The sequence below is a fragment of the Rhinolophus sinicus genome, linkage group LG02 (assembly GCF_036562045.2).
Source record: "Rhinolophus sinicus isolate RSC01 linkage group LG02, ASM3656204v1, whole genome shotgun sequence".
In the NCBI taxonomy this organism is placed as follows: Eukaryota; Metazoa; Chordata; class Mammalia; order Chiroptera; family Rhinolophidae; genus Rhinolophus; species Rhinolophus sinicus.
The window spans coordinates 118,201,611-118,217,875 of record NC_133752.1 but is presented as its reverse complement, the minus strand read 5'-3'; the positions used below and the strand labels follow the sequence as shown (position 1 = coordinate 118,217,875).

General features: G+C 34.8%; 2 protein-coding genes across 2 annotated transcripts in view; both read right to left on the bottom strand.

Moving 5' to 3' along the window:
• The window catches only part of KERA (keratocan), a 37,854-nt gene extending 29,998 nt beyond the window's left edge, over positions 1 to 7,856 (bottom strand). Inside the window, exon 1 of the mRNA XM_074325294.1 lies at positions 7,794 to 7,856. The gene's annotated coding sequence lies outside the window, so the exon portion shown is untranslated. The remainder of the gene's footprint in view (positions 1 to 7,793) is intronic.
• A 564-nt stretch (positions 7,857 to 8,420) lies between these two features.
• On the bottom strand, positions 8,421 to 15,218 carry LUM (lumican). The gene is made up of 3 exons (XM_019742157.2): positions 14,963 to 15,218; positions 11,675 to 12,561; positions 8,421 to 9,230 (listed from the first exon to the last, which is right to left on the bottom strand). The coding sequence occupies exons 2-3, from the start codon at positions 12,537 to 12,539 to the stop codon at positions 9,076 to 9,078; spliced, it is 1,020 nt and encodes a 339-aa protein (XP_019597716.1). The 5' UTR covers positions 12,540 to 12,561; positions 14,963 to 15,218; the 3' UTR covers positions 8,421 to 9,075.
• Between the last annotated feature and the right edge of the window lie 1,047 nt (positions 15,219 to 16,265).

Sequence of the window (16,265 nt, the reverse complement as noted above, 5' to 3'; positions counted from 1 at the left end):
ATTTTTTACCTAAGCAGTTGTGCCAATTTACACTCACATTATTAACCAATAATAATAGTTACATCTCCACCAATCCTTTAAATTGTCAGACTTAATTTTTGACAATTGAATAGGCAAAAATGATGTCTTTTTGTGGTTTTAATTTTATGTTCCTTAATTTTTAATGAGTTGAACATCTTTCTGTTGTTGTGATGGTGTTTTCTGTCAAACGTCTATTCAGATTAGTGTTTTGGATTTCTCTGGATAGATACCTAGAAAAGAGGACATACAGATGGCCAATGGACATATGAAAAAATGTTCAACATCATCAATCACTAGAGAAACACAAATAAAAATCACAGTGAGCTATCACCTCACTCCTGTCAGAATGGCTAACATCAATAAACCAACACACAACAAGTGCTGGCGAGAAGGTAACCCTCGTGCACTGCTGGTGGGATTGCAGATTGGTGCAGACACTATGGAAACAGTATGGCAGTATCTCAAAAAATTGAAAATGGAACAACCTGTTGACCCAGCATAATCAATAATGCTGTAAAGGTTTTGTAGTCTGTTAGACAGGCACTTGTCTTATTAGGGAGACCACTCCATGGACTGTGTAGATCCCTGACCACTATACCGTACAGCTGAAGCTGAAGCTGAATAATATTGAATGTCAACTATAATTAAATCTACACAGTCACTGGATACGGAGTATAGTCACGGGATATGGGATATAGCATAGGGAATAGAGTCAATGGAATTGTAATGGCTATATATGATGTCAGAAGGGAAATAGGTTGGGGGTAGAGGGTTATCACTTTATGAAGGGTGTAAATGTCTAACTAGTACATGGTTTTGTACACCTGAAACTAATTAAACAATACATAAATTTAAAAAAATAACAAAGTTCAGTGCCAAAAACAAACAACAAACAAACAAACAAAAAGAACCCACAAAAAACTCTGCTCAGGATTTTGCCCATTTTAAAATTGTTATTAAGCCTTTGTACTTTATAAACATTGCAATTATCTTCTCTTAGTTTCTGCTTTTTCATTCACTCATTTTACAATATTTTTTGGTGAACAGAGGTCTTAATGATGTACAAGTTCATCAATCTCTTCCTTAATGATTTGTCTTGAGAAATCATTCCTGACTCCACATCAGAAATATACTCATCTACCTTTTCTTCTAAACATTTTAAAGTTTTGTCCTTGACATTTAAGTTCTTAATATATTTGGAATTGACTTTTGTGTGTGAGATGAAGAATCCAAGTTCACCTTATTTTCAGTGATTTTTATTGCCCATTTCCTACTCTCCCTAGTGACATGCAATGACATGTCTGTTATATATAAAATTTCCATAAAAATGTAAAAATTGATATATATTTTCTCTTCTATCCTATTGGTCAGCTTTCCTATCCTTTACCAGTACCATACTATCTTAATTATTATAGCTTTATATAGTCACATAGTTAGACAAGTCTTCCATCATTTTCCATCAGGTGTGTCTTGGTTATTCTTGGTTCATTGCTTTTCCATATAAATTTTAGAATCATTTGTCAAGTTCACACATTAAAAAAAAAAAAGCTACACTGGAAGTTCCTTTACTTCTTCTTCCATTTATCAATTTTCCTCCAGTGTCTCCCCTGCAGGCAAAGGCACCTAGGAACTGTGGTTTGTAGAGTCTCATCCCTAGCATGGTAGAATATAAAAAAGGGCATTGGATCTGAGATTCAATAGGTAAACAAATGGCACTCTCTGTCATGATTTCTAATAATATATTTGTATAATCTTTTGTGTTTTCTATGTAGACAATCATATGATCTACAAAATTTTAGAGTTTTATTGTCGTTTTTAAATTCTCACTCCATTTCTTTTTCTATTGTGGTTGCAAGTTCTGCCAATAAACCATTGAATAGAAATAGTGATAGTGAAGATCTTTTCTTCATCTCATATTTTAATGAAAATCATTCTTATTTAAATTAAATATTCATAACATTAATTTCCAGTTCAGTAACAGGATTGAAGGGTATGAATTATACTTGAATTACTTATATCACAGATTTAACTCATTTTGATATACTATATATTCACTATTACTTCTTTTATATTTCTAGGTCTCTATTTTGATACCTTCTTTGACCCGTAAGTGTTTTAGAATTGTTTTCTTAATTTCCAAATATATATGAATTATGTTTTCTTTTCAATTTCTGATAAATTTTTTCAATTGAGAATGGGATATATAGACTACCTATTGTTTAAAATTTATTGAAACAAATTTGGCTTTGTGGCCAAGTATGAAATCAATTTTCATAAATGCTCTATTTAAACTTGAAAAGGATGTTAATTCTCTAATTTTTGGATATAGAATATTATATCTGTCCATTAATTAAGATTGAAAACTTTGTAGTCTTTATCTGTTATATCTTTGCTGATATTTAATTTGCTTGAATAGTAATAATTTCAAGAAATGTTTTGAAATCTATCACAATGCTCATAGGTTTTTTTTAAATTCCTTCTATAGTTATATCAATTTTCTATGTATATTTTGATACTATTTCATAAGTTGCCAATATATTTAAAATTATTATACTTTTTTTGTTATACTAAACTTTAGGTTGTGATATTGTGAATCTTTTCATTGCTAATAATACATTTTATTTTAAACTGCATTTTGTCTGCTATGATTAGAGCTATACCAGATCTTTTGCTAATATTTACCCAATATATCCATTATGAATAGCAGCTTTGGTAGGGGAAAAATTTCTTGGTCTTGTTCACTAATGAATTCTTAACACTTAAGCCATTCCTGGAGTATAGTAGAAGCTAAATAAGTATTTGTTTAATAAATTAATGAAAAAGTTACAGATGGAGACACAACAGAGAGAATTGTTAATTCTTGCTTAGAATTTTGATAAAGAATTTTTGTGATAAAGGATATTATTTCTATGATATAAGATTTAATTCTATCTGAAAACATTCAGAAGGAATTATGGCAAAGGGAAAGAATAGCTTAAGATGAGTCTTGAAAGATGGGTAGGTGTTTCCAAGTGGAAGGAATATAAAGAGATTCCAGGAAGAAAGGACAGAATTTGCATACACACTGGAGCAAAATCAACTGCAAACTGGTAAGTATGGTTGCACTATCACGTGATTTAAGATAGTGCATGGTGGGGCCTGGCAAGGCCCGGGAAGGCCTGGGAAGAGATGAGGCTCTACAGAGAACCAAAGACAAGACTGCAAAGGGCCTTTGATATTCTGGGGTGCCTTGTATGCTGCCTTGTATGTTGCATTGAAGAGCCTGAGTCACACCTGTAAATGATGGGGCATCATTGAATAGTTTTAAACAGGTAAATAATAAAGGACCAGATTTACATATTAGAGAACTCACTCCGGTAACATTGTGGATGATGAAATTAGGCAAAACATGATAATCTTCAGAAATATAGATGAAAATTGAGCAACTCTTAGAATAAAGCCATGGCAGTGTGACTACAGAAGGGTTTATTTGAGATAACGTTCATAGGCAAGGTAGCTAAGGCTCTTGAATATTTTTTAAAGCATAGAATGCATTCTCTTTTCTGGAATAGTAGGTATATTTTAAGGAATAAGACAGAAATGCAAGTGATACTTTTCGGGCCAACCAAAATGTGAGGAAGGAGCTATTACAAAGCAGAAGTGGAATCTTGGGCTATCAAAGTGAGATAAAGATGCATGAGACCTCACTCATCTTATGTTGTGTAAATTTCTCCTTTCCTGGACTCTACTGTGTTCAGTTTCTTATACTTTATTAGGAAACAAAAAGCTATGGATTGCATAAGTTATTAAATAAAATTATCTAGATTTAAAAAAAATTCTATTTATTTTGTATACTTATGGAATGTCTGCTAACTTTTACTGTTATTTTACACACATTTTAATTCTGGTAGTAAAGTTGCTTTATCATTCACTTTAAATAAAATGAGTCATTTTCTTTGACTTGTGTGTAACATGTTAAGCAAATATTTATAATAGTTGCAAAATCCAACCAAAGAAAAATCTAAGGTCATCGTTAGGATAAAATTACAGCTACAGAAAAACAAAAACAAACAAAAAATCTGGTACCCCAAACATAAAAGATCACAAGCGAAATAAAATACCAAACAAGTCCTTTGTAAAACCAAATTTTTAACCTCTCCAATTTTTCTGAAAATAGCTATTAACAGTTGGAGAACTTTAACTAGGAAATCAACATTCCTCTGGCTGTAGATTTTATACTGATTAGGGCATGATAATTCCTCACACACCTCAAAGCCCCAGTACATCACAGTTCTCCTTCCCATAAAGACACGACTTATCCCTGATTTTCAAATGGAGATGTTAAGACTAAAGAGGGACTTTGCCCATTTTTCCATTCATGGACCCAAAAACAGAGTCTCCACTTTAGTCTCCAGGGAATCAATCTTAGGAAAGGAAAAACCTGTATATGCATCATTGCTTTAATCCATTTACACGGATGTTTATCCAGAAGGACACAAAATCTGGATCACTGTTGTTTGTGAGCTAGTACAGAGATGTTCCTGTTTGAAATTCACTTTGTGGTTAACCCCTTTTCCTGGTTACCTTCTTGAAAACTTAATCAAAGTGAATCCTAAGCCATCTCTTATGATTAAGTACCAATTGGGTCACTGGAGGGGGAAGAAGCATAAGCTGGCAAGAAGTATTATATCTCTAAAGCAACTTTGGAGTCAACTGGGTGGGAGAATTGTCTCATGGTATCTTTATAAAATTACCTTTTTTTATCCTTGCTTACAGATGAATAAATTGAGGGTTAGAGAACGTAAATATGTTAGAATACGAAAACAAATAATATTTATTCATATATATTACAAACAGCAGTCTTTCTTCTATTCTGCTTCTTTAGAGAAAAGGACTCTTCTGCTTTTTAACTGTTTGGGATTTCAGTAGCTTGATCATAGTGTTGACACTAAGTCCCAGTTTTGAAAGATGTGTGTCACTCACTGACCACTAGTATAAGCATCAACATTGATGTTCTTTAAAAATGTGGAATCCTACATTACATAACTTAGTGGGTCTGTATATCTCGGGCGTTGTGTCTGGTAATCTGCATTTAGAAAAGCATTCCAATATGCTGAGTATACAGTTGAAATTTGGAAAACACTATCCTAACTGGGGTAGGCTGTGGGGTGAGGGACCAGCAGATAAAGGAGCCTCCATGTTCTTCCTTCACTAGGGGAGTCACAGTGAATGAAGGAGAAAGCAGGAAGCATCTCCTCTCCAGTTCTTTCCTGGAGAGATGAGATCTGTCTTCTAGAAAGTGGACCTGTCCCATAACAGGATTTAACTAGCACTTTCCCCAGATGTTTCTATAAGAAAGTGTCATTTTGTGCTGATTTTGGTCTTTATCAACCAACCTTAACTACAAAGGGAATTGCTGCTTTAAAAGTTATAGTCTTGCTACAGCACAGGGAATAGCGTCAATGGAATCGTAACAGCTTTATACAATGTCAAAGAGGTAGTAGATTGGGAGAAGGGGGTTATCACTTTGTGAGGGGTGTAAATGTCTAACTATTACATTGTTTTGTACACCAGAAACTAATTAGAAAAAAAAGTTATAGTCTTGCTTTTTAGGCTTAAGAGTAACATGACTTTGAACAGAGATAAATAAAAGGCTTTTAAAGATGTAGACTGTCAGCTGAAAAGACGTTTTCCCTAAGTGATATAGAGAAAAAAGATTATTTAGGTCTATAACATTCCTGTTAATTGATTTTCATTTCTTTTATATTATTGTTTCATTGAGAGAAAATAGATTTTAATTTCATACCAAGAAATGGCCTGAGAGTGCTTCCACAGCTCAAGAAACCTACCTTTATGTAGAAAAGATATGACAATCTAAAATACCTGTGTACCTAATGTAATGTACATCTTACATATCTTCCAGTCAACTCAGTCTTAATTGATGATGGTCCATTGATGATAGGCCATTTTACCATAGGACAGAATTCACTAAAAATGTTCTGTTAAAACACGCACTCAAGAGTGATGCTTCCTTCGTTTTACATACACTTGAGACGATGTGCGCACTTATGTGGGATGAGTGTATTTTTGACTGCACAATGGCTCCAAACATATTCTTTATTGTTAACTAGATAAAGTAGAAGTTATTTTTTATAAAATTGTATGCCCCATTATTTCCCATTGTATAGAATCATGGATATCCATAATATAGAAAGCTAAAAGGTGTTATTACTGGATTATAAACTTTAACCCTATGTTACAAATGTATTGGCTTCAAGGTACGTTAATTTTTTTTTTTTTTTAACTCTCATTTTCAGAAACATATATACATTCAATGCTTTCTGTCTTGGTAGTTATCCACCCTTTTTTGCTTAACAACCAAGCAGCTATTGCTGATCTCCTAGCCTCTTCTTATTTAATTGAATACCACTGTATATGAATCAGTAAAAACAACAGGAATGGGAATAGGAGTAAATATCCAAGCAACTTGTGAGATTAAAATACTGCAGTATAATGACTTATAAAGAATATATTCACATGTTTGCTCATTCAAATTATATTTTTCATATAATTTTGGTCTTTGTCCTGGCTCACAGCTCCAAAAATCCTTGGAATTTTATGTGATAAGAGTGATAAGATTTTCTGTTATGTTAATTGAATAGCTTTTGGAAAGCCCTTACGTAACCTAAGGATAGTGGCCTGGTTACCAGGAGAACCAACGTGTGATTAGAGTCAGAACTTTTAATCGTCCACACCTCCACCTCTGGGAGAGGAGAGGGGCTGGGAATTGAATTCAATCTCCAGTGGCCAATGATTTTTCATAACTCATATCTATGTGATGAAGCCTCCATGAAACCCCAAAAGGACAGGGTTCAGTTTGGAGAGATTCCAGGTTGACGAACACGCAGAGATTCTAGGAGAGGAGCACAGTCTGAGAGGGCATGGAAGCTCCGTGCCTTCCCTCATACCTTGCCCTGTGCACCTCTGCCATCTGGCTGCTCCTGAGTTATATCCTTTTACAATACATTGATAATCTGGTGAGTAAATGGTTTCCTGAGTTCTGTAAGCTGTTCTAGCAAATTAATCAAACCCAAGCAGGGGGTTTTAGGAACTTCTAATTTACAGCCAGTTGGTCAGAAGTACTGGTAACATCCTGGGATGGCTATTGGCATCTAAAGCAGGTGGGACAATCTTACAAGTCTGAACCCTTAACCTATGGAATCTGACACTATCTTTCGAGTGATAGGGTCAGAACTGAGTTGAACTGTAAGACAGCCACCTGATGTCTAGATAATTGTTTGTTGGTGGTAAGGAACCCTGCCCCCATACACTGGAACTCGGATCTGTATACTTTTAAGTACCTAATGTAAGATGTGTTTAGAAACTCTTTGCAAGTGGATGCTAGAAGCAGACAATTTATTGAGTGGAAAGTTTTGTTTAACATAAGTAAACTATTGCAAGCTAGAGATAGTTTTTGAATTCTAGTCTAATATAGTTATGCACCACTTAACAGAGATATGTTCTGAGAAATGCATCCTTAGGTGATTTTGTTGATCTGTGAACACCATAGACTGACTTACGCAAACCTGGATGGTTCAGCCAACTACATACCTGGGTTGTATGGTATAGCTTATTGTTCCTAGGTTACAAACCTGTACAACATGTTACTGTACTGAATACTCTAGGGAATTGTAACACAATGGTAAGTATTTGTGTATTTAAATATAGAAAAAGTATAGTAAAAATACGATATAAAAGAATAAAAAAAGAGTACACTTGTACAGGGCACTTACCTTGAATGGAGCTTACAGGACTGGAAGTTGCTCTGAGAGAGTCAGTGAGTGAGTGGGGAGTGGATGTGAAGGCCTGGGACATGACAGTACACTAGGAGACTTTATAAACACTGTTCACTTAGGCTGCACTAAATACACAGAACAACACAAGATTAAATCAGCACAAGAGAAAATGATGTAATCAAGAGACGGATGTAAACACGGGATGTGTGAAGCTGCTGCTGGGGGAACAGGGCATACTGCTTTACAGCAAACATATTTTTTATAAGTAGAAAGAATACACTCTAAAATAATGATAAGTAGTATAGTAAATATATAAACCAATAACCTAGTTATTTATTATCATCATCAAGTATTATGTACTACACATAGTTGTATGTGCTATACTTTTGTACGCCTGGCAGGGCAGTGGGTTTGTGTACACCAACATCACCACAGACACATGAGTAATGCTGTGCGGTATGATTTTATAATGGCTGTGCTGTCACTAGGTGATAGGAATTTTTCAGCTCCATTATAACCTTATGGGACCACCCTCATATGTGCAGTCCATCATTGACTGGATGTGGTGCATAGCTGTATTTTATATATGAGAAATATGAATTTCACAGAAGTCAAACACAGTGATGCCATTTGCTATGTTTTATTTTGCTATTAGCTTGTTAAACATAACATGCAAATAATAATAAAAAATACACATGAATTAAACTGAAAAATAATTCTAGAAAAGTTTCTCTAGGTAACTATATAAATTCTTAACACTATAAATTCTGCTTTAAATGTACATGGTTTCATGAATTTTGTTATTTTGCAAAGTCATTGGTCTCAAAATTTACCACCTATTTTTCAGCTAAACAAATTTGAACATATTATGATAATTTGGTTTAAGACAGCAAACATTCATGTGTATGTAGTCCATTCTTTTGGGTACGTTAAGATTTAAGAATTATAAAACTTGGCTGACTTGCATGCAACCAGCAAAAGGCTTTGTACATCATTTGACAGTAGAGATGTAGAAAACACTAAATTACAAATAAAGCATTAATTTTGTTGTCTATGTGTGTGTGTATTTGTCTGTGCTCATGATGAAATAGGCCTGCCTTTCATCTTCTCTATAAAAAAAGAGTAACACAATGTTTACAAAACATTTTATCTCAGAATTTAAAATTCGTGGAATAAAGAGCAACAAAAAAAATGAACACTATGAAAACTGACACACACACAAACACATAACCAAATGTTGTTCCAGGATACACCTGAATATAACTGAAACGAGCAGATATTAATTAACAGTGATTTCATTTGCTACACGTAGACATTCATACATATCAGGTGGCAGATTAGTCTGGGTGATGTGATTCCCATCCAAACGCAAATGCTTGATCTTGGAGTAGGATAATGGTCCCAGGATCTTACAGAAGCTCTTCACTTCAAACTCTAGAAATGAAAGAATGGAAAACTGTAATTGTTTTTATTACATGGGCTTGAAACAATCATGAAAATTTCCTCAAGTCCATAATAATACCTAATAGGACTTCTTCCCATTAAAAAAAAAAGTCATTTATTTGATGTATCTATGGATTTGGAACTACAAAAGAAATATTTCAGGCTACCAGATGACACAGTGATATTTAATAAAAATAATTATGGTGCATCAGGATATTCAATGGATTTTTTCAAAGAACAATAATTATTTATTCTAAGTTCTTGATATAGAAAGGCTTGATTTTAGAAATACATTCAATGAGTGTATCATATTATCTAAGAACTTTTTTGACATATTTAATCTAGCCTGGAATAATGGGAAAAGCATGGCCTTAGGCTTATATTAATTTTTTACCTCTGTGATTTACCAGATGGATGACTTTGGATCATTCTTCTGATATTAGATATAACATATCTTACACAATGTGTTGCATGAAGATTAAATTAATTAAGATATGTAAAGCACTTCACGGAGTGCTAGCACCTAATATACACTAAATAATTATTGGTGTCCTCTTAATTTTGTTTTCTTTTCTGAACTACTTTACATTAGGTAGATCTGTGATTAAGCCAGTGTTTCACATTGCAAGTTTGAAATATGAGAACTAATTTTTGGCTATAGATTTCCTAATGGTAGAGAAATATTAAGGGATTCTTTTATCTAAGAGAACATGGACAATTGGTATGCATAATTGTCATGTGGCAAAATAAACTAAATTAAAGACATTCATGCAAAGTCAAATGACAAGAATACCCACCTGAAATGTATATACCTAAATGTCAAGGATTAGGAAGGAAGAAAGGTAACTACTCATTTCCAAATGACCATCTGTGCAGGGCACTGGGGGTTCAACCTCAACGTGGCACTGAGTGGCTGTTGGCATTTCTCCCATCCACCACCTTTCCAATCTCCCACATTCGCTCCTCCTTCTTTCACTGGTCTTTATGCCTCCAAATTCTCCTGTATCTCTCTGCTTTATCTCACAGAAGGCCTGTTCCTGCTGCTAATCTCCACCCAGCACATCTAACAGGATTTCTTCAGCCCTCAAACATCTTAAATCCCATTAGCATTTTGGCCAGTCTGAGTAGTCTTTCTCCTAACCACAATTGTTTATAATGTGGGCACACATATTGCCAGATAGTGAATTTTCCATTGGAAACAACTGTGAGGTTCAGCTCTGATAGCCTGACTGTGAATTGTATGACAAGTTGGTTTTCCAGATACAAGAAAGAGCATGTGGCATTTTAGAGTTGGCAATTACTCATGAAAATGCTGTAACCTTACTAGGAGTTACAAGAAACTGTTGCAGAATACAAAGCATCATATTAATAAGACACACTGTAAATTTTCAGATAGGAATGTCAATATTCTTGTCCGACGTGACAATGGAACCGACTTTTGTGGCATAAAGATGCTCAATTGCAATAGATTATTTTGCAGATATAATTGTTGTATGTGTGAATCAGTATTTCCCAACTGACTTTTTATTTAAAAAGTTTATCCAAGAATCATAGATTTCTCTTCTGCCAAGCTGTTAGAGAGTAAGGTGGGGAATGGTACATGTCAATTTTCCACCTGTGCTGCTTAAATTGAAAAATGACCCAAGAGACAAGAAGAGTGAATAAATAGTCCAAGTAGATCAGGTCAAGGTCCCACCCAGAAGGTAAATGAAAAATAAACTCTAGCTACAAGAGAAAGGAAGGAGAAACTGGAAAAATCAAATAGGGTGAAGGGTGATGCATAAGAAAAGAGGCCCTGTAATACTATTTTAAAACCATTCCAAATCATTTTCATATTCCTCCCTTCCTTAATCTTCCTCACATTCTTCATAAGAACACTGTGTAGCCACACACCCCATAATAGGGGTAACAGACAGAGACTGAGGCCATGATGGCAGAGTAATATGTTGAGTCCCAAGTAAAGATGTCAGAGAAGAACATGAGAACAGACATGCTGCTCTGGAGTTAAAGGGGGGATGGGGGTTTGGCAGCCCCTATTAGCTGTGCTTCTTCTGGACTTGTTTGTTCCTCCCTCAGCTAGATCTTGCCAAGAAATAAATGTAGGACACAAATGTAAGTCATGAAGGAGGCTAATAATAATAGATACATATTGGGCGATAACACAGGAGGATTAATTAGTCCAGGATATTAAATTTGAAGAAATCAGTGTTTAAATTCTATGGTCTTAATAGTTTCTTATCTGTTCACTCCAAAGACAGGCCAGATATTGGAAAAATAACTGCACTAGAATTCTTGTGTACTTCAGTTAGAGGGATATTTTGTTGGCCTTTTAATTCACATTTTAATGGAGCCAGATGCAATATTTGTGTAGTACAATTTAGGCATTTAAAAACTCGAGGATGCATCAATTAAATACAGGCACAGCTTTTACTTACTTTCAAGTTCATTGACCTCCAGGTAATAGTTTTCAAGGTTTTCATTGACCGTCGGTATACTTTTGAGCTTATTGTAGGAGAGATCCAGCTCAAGCAGGGATGATATGTTGAAAGTGTTTCCAGGTATTCCACTATCAGCCAGTTCATTATGAGATAAACGCAGATACTGCAGTCCCTTAAAACGCTTGAAATACTCATCAGGGATGTTGCTGATCTTATTGTTGTCTAAGTAGAGAGTTAGAAGAGATACTGGGAGACCAGAAGGCAGTTTGCTCATCTGATTGAAGCTCAGGTCAAGGTACTCGAGTGACTTAAGACCTCTAAAAGCACCTGAAATGCCTTCATCTTTCAGTTGATTGTGTTGAAGATGGATGAAGGTCAGGTTTACCAGTCCTTCAAAGGAGCCGAGCTTCGTGATCTTGTTATTAGTAAGCTGCAGGTCCTCCAGAGATTTGGGAAGTGGGCCCACAGATTCAGTCAGATTGTTGTAATTTATATGCAGCTTCTTCAGTTGTTTAAGTTTAGAGAAAATTTTTCCTTTTATCTTGGAATTTTCTAGAAGGTTATGATCTAGAATGAGCCACTGCAGATCGGTTACATTTTCAAAGGCCTTTTCGTCAATATGGTCAATCTGGTTATTCCTAAGGTAAAGGTATTTGATTCCAGGAGGCACCATTGGCACACTTTTCAATTTCAACTCATCGCAGTACATGGCCGTTGGAAAGCTTTCAGGGCAGTTACATTCTGGTGCACAATTTGGTGATGATCGCCCATAAATCGATAGGGGGAAATCGTAATCATAGTAGTACTGGCTGCTGGCACCACCGAGTAGTGCCAAGAGGAGAGTAAACGCACCTAGATTCATTTTTTGGCAAACGCTTTGAATCCTAAATAAAGTGGAAACATATTATTATAAAATAATATACTTTCAGAAAAAGGATATTCGATTTATAATGTTACATTCATTACAAAACGTGTGTTTTATTTCATAGTGCATTTTTCGTGCATCTAATGATGTATTTTTAATTTTTATTTAAGTATGAGGCTAAGGAAGTACGTTTACAACTCATGGGATGGTGAACAGGTTCGAATTAGATTGCGTACACATGCGCCCCCTTCTGGGTAAGCCGGGCCTAACTGTTCGAGTCAGTCTCTCCAAGTCCTTCCTTCTATTTAAATGCCTTCCTGCAAGAGGTTTATGGAAGGTGCCTACTGACCACCACGTTCGAACACTGCTTCGGAACACTCTTCAAAACCATAAAAAATGAAAATGAGAAGACAATTGTAAATTGTACGCTCTACCCTACCATTCCACATCATTAAAGTGTCTCATTAAGAAACCCCTTACTGAGAACAGGGCAATCTGTGGTTTTTGTCTGGAGGAAAGCTGTTCTTATGAGTGTGTGTGTGGGCGGGGGAGAGGAAGGGGGAGTACATTCCTTTAAAATGTCTAGTTATTGTTGGTGATTCTGAAGAAGAGGAACAGAATTCTTGGAGGGGTTGTGTGTGTGTGCATATTATTTCAACTTTTGTTTAACATTTCATACCTTTAGGCATATAACAAAACTGTTCTGAAATTAATATTTAGAATGTAAGTTATAGTAAAACAAATGTTTATTAATCGGGAAAATGTCACAAATTCTAAAAATTTTTGAACCCATAAAGAGATTCAACTGATAAAGATATTGTTTTCCAAGTTTTGAATTTAAAGTTTTCCTTTCTGTCAATAACTCACAAGTTCTCTACCTTCTTCATGCCAAAATTGAAGAACGCATGGTTCACTTATCTAGATTTTAGTACTCTTACAGAATGGAAATGGGAGAGAGCTGGGAATTGAGGAAAGTCTATATTTAACACTGGCATTAGGAGCCATGTAGGAAAGGATAAAATTGAGAATATCAATTAAAAACAATTTGCAACACTGATCTTATATGAACAGTCTAAGGTGAGGCTCAATAAAGCACAATTTAATTGCTTGGGGAAGTACAGGGTCAGATATTTAGGTAAAGGGAAATGGGACATAGAGTTGGACTTTTGGGAGTGAAGGGTTATTGCTGAGGAGAAGTTGGTAACTCTGAGAGGGAAATCCTTAATGTGAAGCAGGGTCCATATTCCAATAGATACCATAAGGTAATATATCTTCCTCTGAGAAGTATGGTACAAGCGATTGAATCTGGGTAGTTTGGGGTAAGTAGGATTTTCAGTATCAGGACATTTAAACATCTCTGCTTTACCTTGAAATTATAAGGCTCTTTATGTTAGCAGATAAAACCCTAAAAAATAGTGCTGGAAACACTCTGATAGCTAACACAATATAACATGTAACCAGATTTTCAGTAAATTTTTCCCTAAGATAATGATGGAGTCATTTACTGTAGTTGACAGGACTTGGCCATGAGAACAATTACACAGCACGGCTTCTTTAGAAGTTACAGTAATGTTCATGTTGTAAAGATTTGTCTTGCTTCATTAATAAGCTTCCATCTCTTTTTAAATTCACTTTACACTAAAATAGAGCTTGGTAACTTAATGTGAGTACTGAATAGTAACAAAAAAAACCACTTCCATATTTTTTTTGGCAGAATAAAAACAAGGGCTCTGAATTCAAAGAGAGTTTGTAGCTATATAATGACTCCACTATGAAGCATAAATGCACTTTATTTACTTTCCCCAGTTTTTTCAAATACCTGTGGTTATGGAGGAAATGCGTTTTCACAAAGTAAATCATATTTCCCAGAATTTCATCAAAACATGTTCATTAAGGCATATGTCCAAAAACCAAATCTTTAAAATTAACAAAACAGAAATAAAAGGGTCTAAGTCCTTCAGTTCACATTTTATAACAACATAAAATGTTTATGGCAAATTGTAACAAACTCTAACAATATATGTATGGCAAAATATTTTGAATACTGATTGAAATGGCCTTTTTTGGCAGCAAAATTAAGTTTGACAATACTAACTTATGTAACTAATTAGCATGAAATAGCAAATATTTTAATTACCATACATTTTCACTGTCTAGTTTAAATATTTTCTTATTCCAACCATGAAATGTTTTACAATTTCCTTTGCCAAGAAACACAGCATATACTGTATAAAGTTTATCTCAAATCCATAAATCATGGAAAACATGTTAAGCAAAGTGTAAAAGTTAAGCTCAAAACTATGGATATGCTGCTGAATAGCAATTGGCAACGTTGCTCTGGAATTTTTTCTGTTCCTGTTACAATAAATACTGTCCCAAACAGTCAGCATCCCCAGTGCTATAGTTAAAACAGCGCTTACCTTACTGTCTTGACTCTGCTTTCGTTAATTCTTAAAGCAGATGCACTATGGACAAGAATCCACCAATATATGCTATAAACGCTGTCAGGACGGGACTGGCTGCCAGATTCTTAGTGATACAAGAGCTGAAGGGGGGAAAACCCAGCCCAGTCACGCCAGTCTCTGAATGGAGTTATGTCATTGTGGGGAGCTGATGGTGTGGCATGTGAACGCTCTGCTCTCTAACGAAGTGCAGGTGGACGTGGTGAGCAAGGACAGCCCAGTACATTCCCCGTGGAATGAATGGGAAAGAGAGATGTGCTTAACTAGCCCAAATGCCATAGCTGTTAACCAAGAATTGCATCCTGCTGCAAGTGAGGCATCTACAGTCAGAACATTTCTCTTGCAAAGCTTTTCCCTTCTGCAGCTGTGGCAACAATTAAGTGTGATGCTGTCAGCCAACTATCATGTTCATCGAATGGTCTCATAAATCATAAACAATACATTATTTCAGGAAAATGCAAATGAGCAGAATCTGAGAATCCTTTTGCCCAGTGCTCTTGAAATCCATATTGATTTCCTTGGACTAACTTAAATTTTGGCCAGGAGGGTAACTTGCATTAGTTTCTAAAATGTAATAAAAATAATATATATATCTCTAATACAAATTATAAATATTAACATTTTCAGTTTACTTCTTATGTTAAGGGGATGTGTTTTATGCTATTCAGGTCTGGAACCAATCAGCAATGTCCTGCCTGTTTCTTATTTTGTGAATTTAATTTAGGAATTTATCCAAAACCTTACTGAGGGACAGTATGCGTATGCAATAGCTTAATGCCAAAAAAAGAAAAAAAAAACATAAGAAAAAGTACACTAAAATATTACAAAACAATAATCTTTCCTTCATTGCATACTAGAAATGTGTTTTTCAAAACTAAAAGTTATACAATGTTGTAATCTCCCAAAGGCCTGTTTTGATATACCTTTTATTTCACTTTCTGATGCATGCTTCTAGCAAATGGGAGATCTACTTAATTCCTTGTCTATTTCATTTTATGATTGTATCAACTCTATTTGTAGGATTTTTCCTCCAAAATTTTCCTTTCTTCGTGTTTATAAGAACACTTTGAATTAGGTATTTTAATATGTTGCCAAATTGTAAGAATTTTCCCTTTTTAAAATAATTTAAATATATCATTTTTTTCACTATGAAATCTGTGAAAAGGATTTAGTGTTAATGATCACTAATTCATTCACCTAAAAAAATAATATTAGAATAAATGACTTATTTTTGTCATAGAACTGTTAAAAAAAGGAATGA

Excerpts from the sequence above, each read along its gene's own strand:
- LUM (XM_019742157.2), bottom strand. The coding sequence starts at position 12,539 with ATGAATCTAGGTGCGTTTACTCTCCTCTTGGCACTACTCGGTGGTGCC. Across the intron at positions 9,231-11,674 it reads GGAGGTCAATGAACTTGAAA|AGTTTGAAGTGAAGAGCTTC; the intron begins GTAAGTAAAAGC and ends TTTCATTTCTAG.